The sequence below is a fragment of the Mus pahari genome, chromosome 16 (genome assembly GCF_900095145.1).
Source record: "Mus pahari chromosome 16, PAHARI_EIJ_v1.1, whole genome shotgun sequence".
Lineage (NCBI taxonomy): Eukaryota > Metazoa > Chordata > Mammalia > Rodentia > Muridae > Mus > Mus pahari.
This window is the reverse complement of record NC_034605.1, coordinates 1742426-1752246: the sequence shown is the minus strand read 5'-3', so window position 1 is coordinate 1752246 and position 9821 is coordinate 1742426. Positions and strand designations below refer to the sequence as shown.

The 9821-nt window shown below is 43.8% G+C and overlaps 1 protein-coding gene across 2 annotated transcripts in view; it reads right to left on the bottom strand.

The window, feature by feature from the left end:
- Nucleotides 1–9821, bottom strand: part of Bend7 (BEN domain containing 7) — an 84903-nt gene that overhangs the window by 13396 nt on the left and 61686 nt on the right. For both annotated transcript variants that reach the window (XM_021215705.1, XM_021215706.1), the window contains exon 7: nucleotides 1575–1694. In XM_021215705.1, coding sequence (XP_021071364.1) covers nucleotides 1575–1694 — 120 coding nt within the window. The remainder of the gene's footprint in view (nucleotides 1–1574; nucleotides 1695–9821) is intronic.

The window sequence follows — 9821 nt, the reverse complement described above, 5'->3', positions numbered from 1 at the left end:
CTACTTGATCTAGTTATGTCCGGAGAGCACATTTTCAGTACTACTTGATCTAGTTATGTCTGGAGAGCACATTTTCAGTACTACTTGATCTAGTTATGTCTGGAGAGCACATTTTCAGTTCTACTTGATCTAGTTATGTCCGGAGAGCACATTTTCAGTTCTACTTGATCTAGTTATGTCCGGAGAGCACATTTTCAGTTCTACTTGATCTAGTGACATGGATGCTTATGGTGATTATATGTTTTAGAAGCCATTAGGAAAAATACTTCAGTGAATGCAGGAATGCAGATGTCTCTTTAATGTACTGGGTTTATTTGGGGAAATACCAGAAATGAGCTTAGTAGGTCGTGTGTGTGTGTGTGTGTGTGTGTGTGTGTGTGTGTGGCCAGAGCACAATCTCAGGTACTGTGTTATTCAGGGGCTGTCTCTAACTGGCTTGGAATTCATCAAGCAGGCTAAGATGGCTGGCCAGCCCACCCTATGGATCCAGTGCTGAGACAAGGGCATGCTACTTATTTATTATCTTCTTATTTATATCTCACTTGTGTTCTGGGACCTTCTAGTGTTTGCAAGGTAAGCATGTGACCAGCTGAGCTGCCCCCTGAGGCTTTATTTTTATTGTTTTTGAGGAATCACCATATTGTTTTTGATAACATACATACTAATGCACATAAAGTTTATAAATGAAACCTAAGAGATTTGTGGTCTAGTAGAGAGAAGCCTTCCTGGATGAGAGGAGGAAGTCAATCTAAGGAGATTTCTAGCTGGTAAGGAGGTCAGACTTGAGAGGCTTTGAAACTAGAAGACCGAATCTAGTCACTATTCAACGTGTGTTCACGTTGCCTAAGAAAATAGCTGCCAAACTGCCAATGCTCAAGTTTTAAACAAACAAACAAACACATACACAGACACACACACAGAGACACACACACACACAGACACACAGACAGACACACACAGACATGCACTTAACTTGATGTTGTGTTTCTGACAGGATGAATTTTGCTTTTTTTTTTTAATTTCTGAAACATGTCCTATAATTCACTATGTAGACCAGGCTGGCCTCAACTCATGGAGATCCTTCTGCTTCTGTCTCCTGTGCTGCTATGGAAGGTGTGTGCCTCCCCACTTTTCTTCTTCTTCTTCTTCTTCTTCTTCTTCTTCTTCTTCTTCTTCTTCTTCTTCTTCTTCTTCTTCTTCTTCTTCTTCTTCTTCTTTCATTTTTAAACTTTGAGGAATTAGTCCTTTTAAAAACTCACATAGATATAAACAACCAAAAATCAATAGTCAGATAAACGCAAACCACAGAAGGCTCAGTCCTTCCCGTGAAGCACATCAGACCCCACATGACATCCGTAACCTCTTCCTTCTGTGACATTAAAAGCAAATGGCCTACATCATTTTTACTATTCAATCTTAAGACAACTTTAAAAATTCACTAGAGCCAACAGCACATTACACAGAACATCTGCTTTCAGAGACAAAAGATACCATGATACCCCAGGGAGAAAGCACTGTGCTTCATAAAGGTTCACTAAGGCACCACGGCAATGACTTCTATAGCTTGTTCATACCTGAGCCTCTTTTCAACCTTCTTCTGGCCAGTTTAATCTGGTCCTGCAGAATCTGCACCCAGTCTCTGGGGCCAGGAAGTTTATCCACATGATTCGCAGTACAGTAATTTTCTGTAAAGACTGAAAGAAAACAAGAAATGCTACTAAACACTTTCACAACAAAGGAGTGCAGAACAAAGCAGGAAGATAGTCCCAAGGAGAAAACAAACCTGTCTTTTGTCATTCTTTCTGGGGCTGGGAATTTAACCTATACACACACACACACACACACACACACACACACACACACACACACGCCTAGCATGGGCTCTCCAAGCTAGTTCCTCAGCCCTGAAGTGAATTCTTAAGGGTGTCAGATCAAGGGTATATCCTTGTGGTGGTTTAAATAGGAATGGCCCCACAGCCTCGTATGTTTGAGTGCCATGCTTCCTGCAGTGATGATAATGGAGTAAACCTCCAAAACTGTAAGCCAGCCCCAATGAAATGCTGTCCTTCATAAGAGTTGTCATGGCCTTGGTGTCTCTTCACAGCAATGGAAACCTTGCCTGAGACCATCCCCCACACCAGCACTATGTTTTTTGGGTAAATATGACAAGCAGCTGCACCCTGGCTACACATGATGGCTTATGTTTCAACATGGAACTGGTTAGAAACACTAAGCAGTTTGTGTGGAAACTGCTCTTCTTTTGTGTACATGTGTCTTATGGGAAAAGAAAATGTTTCATATAGCTCAGGCAGTCCCATTCATGACAGAGTTGAGAATATGTGATAAATGATGTCCTCTGTGTTGTTAATTTAAAATCAAGTGCAACATTACATGGAGATGTTCTCATGATGACAGGGTACTCAACTAAACTAATACTGTTGTCCATCTTACTGAAATTCTAAGAGTCAGTCCAAGCAAGAATCAACACCCTGCACCCTGCACCCTGCACCCTGCATTAGATATGAGCAAAGATCTGTCCTTTTAAGCCATGGAGAGTCCCAGGGCAGGACAAAAGAGAGGCAGGACAATGACCCCAGGAAAGCCACACAGTGTGTGACCACATGTGAGGTGTGCAGTTGACATTTCTGTTCCTGAGCACTCCAACCTGCCTTTTTACCTCGCTGCCTGTGGGTCAGTAAGCCGCCATGTCACACTGCCTTCATGGTATTTAAGATGTTGGTAATTTCAATGTGTTAAAAGGTCTCGTTCAAAAATAAATGACAAAGGGAAATATTGACAGATTTAACTACACAAAAATTGAAATTCCCATTCAATGAAAAGCAAACATCTTAAAAGAGCTTCGAAACCTGGCCACATTATATATGCAGCAGAATGTTCAATATCTTTAAAGAGTGCACTCATTTAAAAGAGTTCAATAGTCCTGTAGATCAATAGTGTATTTGAAGTATAAAATACTAGGGGAAAGTCTCAACTAATATGTAAATCAAAGAACTGTAAAGCACACTTTGCACACCTATCCTAAGATAGAAAAACAATATCAAAAAGGCTATGTTTGATAGTAGCAAAATTGTGGCAAGTATTACTATACTAGCAGCATAAGACAGGGAATTTTTTATTGGGAAATAAGAATAAAATATAATGGGACCCATAAAATGGTTACACTCCTGTTCAGCAATATTACATTTAAAATAGTGTCCTAGGGAAATAGAGGAAAGAATTTGTATGTGTAAACTCAGATGCAAGCAGTCCAGTTGTGTAGGAAAAGACACCAGGTATGGAAAGGATGGCTCTGCAGGTCAGAGGAAAGATGGGGGTCCCATTTGGAACTTTATATTTGTCCCAGGTAGTCAAGCATCTAGGGCAGGTGAGTGACATTCTGTGTCCAGGTGTGTGAAGTAAAAGCATAGTAGACCTGGGGTGGAGAGGTACAACGAAAGAAGCTGGGCTGACGACACTGTTAGGTCTGGGTCTGTGGGGACCAGTTCCAAGACCCTGGGAGATAAGCATAGCTGATGCAGTACCTATGCAAGTTATCATCATGCTATCAACACATATGTGTGGAATAATCATAAGGAAAAAGTCTACATGCTTGGTTTTATTTCTGTTGTTGTTTTGAGACAAAGTGTTTCTCTGTGTAACCCTGGCTGTCCTGAAATTTGCTCTGTAGACCAGGCTGGCCTTGAACTAAGTCACCTGCCTCTGCCTCCCAAGTGATGGGATTACAGGTGTGTACCACCAGAAGTCTACACATTTAAACCGTGTATTTTACCACTAAACTATGGTACCAACATCAAAGGTTTTCTGTTTTATTTATTTCCTTGACTATTTTCAATCTCTGCTTGGTTAAATCTTGATGCTAAACTCAGCAATCACAAAAAGCCCATTGTATATGTGGTAGTTAAAACAATAAACAGACAAATTGTTAGGAAGAGAGAACATACAGAATGAAGGGCACCTGACCGTGTAGGTTGTGGAGAACACCAGGAATAAATACAGAGGCAGAGAAGGCCACTAAGAAGACCAGGATGACCTCAAAGTCAGGGATTCAGGCAGAAAGTCTTCTCAAGGGTGACAGGTGATTCCAGAGCATTAGAGTCTGCTGAAAGCCACTGGGGGAAAAGCCACCAACATCCCTCTAGAAACACCTGGGCTCAGTGGGGAGGGAGGAGGGAGGATGGTTTGTAGGTGGTGGGAACAGGCAACACGGTAGTTGAGTACAGGGCACAAGAGGAAGAAGGGAATGAGTCAAGGAACCATCTCAGAGGAACTAGGGGTGATGGGATACAGGACTGAAGTACACAGGCCACCTTCAAACTGAGGGGAGGCCAGAGGTTGAAGATATTGACAAGAAATGGCTCTAGGCTGGAGGATCCAGGCTCCGGAGGCTCAGAGAGCTCAGTGGTGAGGCACCATGGAGGCGGAGAGTATGGGAAGGTTTGAAATTGTTGACAATGAGCAAGTGCAGACTGAGGCCAAGCAGCAAGGCTTGAAACAGTGAATGGGAGCAGCAGTCTACTGGGGGGTGTGTGTGTGCTGGGTGGGTGCAGCAGTCTATGTGGGGCTCTGGGTGGAAGGGATGGACTAGTGTTAGGATTAGCTAAACCAGCTCAGCAGCAGGATGGAGATTTAAAGCACGTGAAGATGTCAGAAAAAGGAGAGCAGGGAGGCTTACAGACAGGCTCTGAGATGCTACAAAGATCAGTAAATAGAGACACCAGTGGGTGGGCAGGTAAGGGTTAAATGGCAGTAGGGAACACCTAGAATAGTCTGATGGGATGCTGGAGTGTAAGCAGCAAAGGTGGAAGGATGCTGAGCTGTGCTGGCTGAGTGGGGACCACCAAGCAGAAGTGGAAGGCAGTGACTACTGAGGTCCTGACACCATGAGGCCAGGGACCAGAGGAGTGACACATGCCAGATGCTGTGTCATTGGAGGGAGATGTGCAGATCTCCCGAGGGTCTAAATGGAAAGGTCTGTCATGGACTCAGGGGGAGGAGGGATGGTTAGGAAGCAGGATCAGGCGAGCCATAGCAGGCTACGCAGGGCAAATGAGAGCAGACAGCAGAGGATAGGCACCATATTCCCGGGGCACAGGTGTGCTTTTCAGCTTCCTATGCCAGGTTCACTTCTTTGTCTTCCTCAAAGCACCCAGTATAGTGAAGAAGCTCAAGAAACAGACGAGAGAGCCCCAGTCTTGTTGCTAATGTTAGCAAAGAAAAGGAGCTCAAAAAAATGTGGATTAATTGGAAAATGGCCTCTCTGAATGAGTAGGAAGTCTTCATTAGCAAAACATATATAAAGAGAAAAGGCTTCGCCATGATCAAATGCCCACAGTAACATTTACTAGTTGAAGAACTGTCAAGAGGTGCTTGAAGTTCTGATTTAATCAATAAAATTTACAAAACAATTCATTTGTATTTAACACTCTACTCATTTAAATGAAAAGCATACTACAGAAATGATGGGGCAAACATCTTTTCACTTAGAATGCTATATACACAATTAATTTCTATAGCAACCTCCTTTCGTAAGATTGTAAAATGCTTGTGCCCAAATCATCACACATTAGCAAGTTGTGATTCCAAAATAACAGAGTAGACCCGATCTATGCCAATGGTCAATGGCACTGTGTGTGCCAACAGCCGGTTCAGAAGAACCCAAGGGAAGGCTGTGGAAAGTTCTCTCATTCCATGCAGCTCAGAGAGTTACAGTCTAACCTTGAGCTCGGTTAGTCATCATTCACTTAAAAAGGCAACACTTCCTGCTTATTTTTTTTCTTATTTCAGTTAAAACTTCTGCTTTCTTTTCTGCTTTCAATAGAAAAATGTTAGAAAAATCACTGTCCCCTGGGCCCATGACTAAGAGCTTTGAAGGCACAGCACAGGCTTCTTAAAAAAAAAAAAAAAAAAAAAAAAAGCCTACACAAACAAATACTTCCACTAGGCACATTATTGACATTCTGGCTCATGGATTACATCCAAACTTCAAAGGGACTTTTAACTAGAATTTACCTATTGAAGATGAAATTCTATTCTCTCCATTACAATCGCAGATGAGACCTCAGAACAAGGCCAAAAGATTGTCATGGCACTGATGTGAAAGCGGCAGATACGCTATGTGAATAGAGGTATGAAGTAAGCAGAATATATTTTGCTATCAGAATCTATAGCTAAAGGTCAAGCTATTATCCTGGTAACACTTCCATTAGGAGTAATGATGTGAAAAGTAGCATTGCATTAATGCACTGGGGTTCCTACTATGTTAATAGTGGGTCATTAAGAATCATAGTAGGATAATTTGCATTCATCCTCAGAATGCAGTAGGTTCTAAAAAGAAATTTCCCTCCTTCCTATTTTAATGCATCAAGGAGACAGGAGGGCTAATTTTAAACGGGCCCAAATAATCTGAACAAGTGGAGTGAGACCAGCGGTTAAACTAAATAAAAGAGTTTAAGCATCTACTTTGCTTAATATAATCTGAGGTCCCAAGGCACAGAGAGTATGTTAAGTCACCAGGGAGATGACAAATGCTTGAGTAGATTCGTACATGAATAATGACTTTCCCAGATGCTTGCATTCATTTGAACCATGCCCTTTAATTGTTTATAAATAATGAATAGGCTTGTGGTGGCTGAGCAGATCCTTCCCTGGAATGTGGCTTTTAATATAATCATCAATGAGCCTGGTGCTGCGGAGTGTGTCTGACATTCCCAACACAGCAGACCAGCCACGGCTCCCAAAACCAAGTTCAAGGGACTGCTTATTTGGGTTTTTCTGAACTGGAAAAACAGTAGGAAATGAACTTCTAAAGGACATCACTGCGCCATGCACACACAGAGGAGTGGGAGGTTTGTAGGGATTCAGTCTCTCTGTGGTTTAATAACTCTGGCCAACAGTGATAATACACTTTCAGCTACAATGACTCAGTTATAACTCAAGCTGCCAAATGGGAACTAAGGTTTGTATAGAGAAGATGTGAAAAGTGGGTCTTCATTAGATGCCAAGTTCCTTAAGCCTTGGGAGGCTAGGGACAACAGTATTTGTAGTAGAGATCTAAATGGGGACCACTTGTAGCCAGGGGTGTTTAAGAGCAGAGTTAATCTCAGTGTTGGAATTAAAGACACTCACACCCATCTCAGCCCCCTCTGCTCTCTTAAGGCTATTATTTTAGGCTTTCCATGTGCTAAGCAGTTTATATAGCTCATTTAATCTTCACAATAACCAGTGGGGTGGGTATTGTGATCTTAATTACAGATAACAAGATCCAAGGATGTGCAAGTTAAATAACTGATTTGAGATCGCATAGCCAGAAAGGACTGTTTTCCATAGAAATTACTGGGTTTTTAATCTTTGATTTTGTAGATGAGTATATAGGTATTGTAAGAGAAAAACGGTCAGATCCTCAACAGAAGCAAAGCAATGATTAAGTAATTATTTCCACGTCAAAGATGAGAATGTTGATGTTGTTTTCAACCACACACAAGAGAAGTGTGGTGACATCTGGGGAGAGAAAACTGGATGAATCTGGCTGATCTCCTGCCCTGTGGACCCTACTCCATTGACCATGGAGACCAGCCGAGTAGATGAGGAGAAGCTACACACAGAAGCTGAGCAGATGGTGTGCGGAGATGTGCGGTGAGAGCAGGACCTGGTTCTGCCTCCCCCAGCACAGCGAGCAACTACAATGAAAGTGTGGTGTGCAGAGCGTTAGAGGCACCATGTGGGGAGCCCTGCCAGGTCACATATAAAACCAGAGCTGGGGGGCAGGGAGTGGGGGAGCAAGAGGAAGAGCCCAGCTGCTAGAGACGAGGAGATGTGCAGAGAGGCAAAGCCATGGATTACAGGGACTGGGGCTTCCCAAGGTACAGGTGCAGGTCCTAGGGCAGGCCTTGCCTTTACCATAGTTACACACAGACTCAAAAGGCAGCTTGTCCCATGGGTACCTGAGCAATACCCACTTCTGGAAACCAAAGTGCTTCCATGAAGAGTCTTTTATATAGGTTGGAGGAAAGCCCAGGTCTACATGTACCACCGATTACACTAGACCACATACTCCAAGGCTGCCAGGCCTCTGAATGCCCCAACTCTTTCCTATCACTGGTCTCTGTACACTTAAAGATCTTCCAAGTACATTGTGAGATACAAAGTCACAAGAAGTCTTTTGAGATGTGACTGCTTCAGCATATAGTTTCTCTCACCCTTTCTGTTGATTGTTAAAGGACTGCTAAAGTGGATGATGTTGCCTGACCCTGTGCATAAACAGGGTGATGCTTCCTATCTTGAACCTTGACACCATGTGGCCTTATTAGAAAAATAATATGTGCTCATTCAGGAAATAATTATCCAGCATCCACAATGTACCAGGATTTACTAGGTGCTAATGAGTAAATGGCCTCTTGTTCTCAAAGAGTCTGTGGGGAAGTGGGCGATAAAGGCAAATACAGGTCAGGAACAGTAGAAAGCTGGGCATAGTGGTGCATGCCTGGACATTTAGCACTCCTAAGAGTTAGCCAGGGCCCCCTATGGAAGGATGGGGTCACAAACCCACCTTCAAAATTTTTGACCTAGAACTATTCCTGTCTTAAAGAAATGCAGAGACCAAAACGGAGCAGAGACGGAAAGAAACACCAGCAAGTAAGTAATCAAGCCAACTTGGGATCAATCCCATGCACAGGCACCAGACCCTGACACTTACTGATGTTATGTTGTGCTGTCCTGAGAGGCTCGACCAGCAGCCGACTGAGACAGATGCGGACTGAGGTCAGGACCCCTATGGAAGAGTTAGGGGAAGGACTGAAGGAACTGAAGGGGATGGCAACCCCATAGGAAGACCAACAACAGTGTCATCTAACCTGGACCCCTGGAGCTCCCAGAGAATAAGCCATCAACCAAAGAGCATAGCTGGTCCATGCCCCCTCCCCCCAGCAATATATCTAGAGGACTGCCTTGTCTGGCCTCATTGGGATAGGAGGTGCCTAATCATGTAGAGACTTGATGCCCCAGAGAAAGGGGAAGCCCAGGGGATGGTGGTGGTGGAGTGGAGGTGGGGGTGAGGTTGAGGGATGGGGGAGGCACCTTCTCAGAGGGTGAGGGGACAGGGTAAAGAACTCTGTGGGGGGTGGACAGGGGGCAACATTTGGAACATAAATAAATAATTAAAGAAAGAGTTAGGCAGAGGGACTGGCAATTCAAAGCTGGGCTGAACTACACAGTAAGACTTTGCATTAAACAAAACAAAATAACACAGTAGAGATCATGCTAATACATCAAAACCTATAGAAGATGAGAGAGAAGGGGGCTTCTTACCATGCTTCAGCTAGAGGGTAGGCGCTTGGGGAAAGCTTTTGGATAAAGTGATGGCTGAGCTGAACCTTAAGAGAAAGTAGATATTGAAGAAAGCAGCCACTGCAGAGACTAACGACTGATCAAAGTGCCAAAAGTCATAGACGGTTGAGTGCTCAGCGCCAAGTGGGACAGTGATATCAAACTCCACTAGCCTCAAGAAGCATCATGGGAAAGGAGAAAGGATGTAAGAGTTAGAGCAGGAGAAGTGTTATGAAATGCTGTCCTTTGGGCATGACCATTCCTCATGGGTGCAGAGATGCTCTGGCAACCTGGGAAAGATCTAGCCAGAACACACTCCATCAGGGAAAAAGGCTCATTCGGCCCCACTCCTACATGAGAAGCCATTGGCAGTTGATGGCTGCCAGAGTAGAACAGGTTGCCAGTATTCCAGTGGATTACCCTACATCTATAGGCATGCAGGCAGCACGTGGGGGGTGGGGGTGGGGATGGGCATGGGG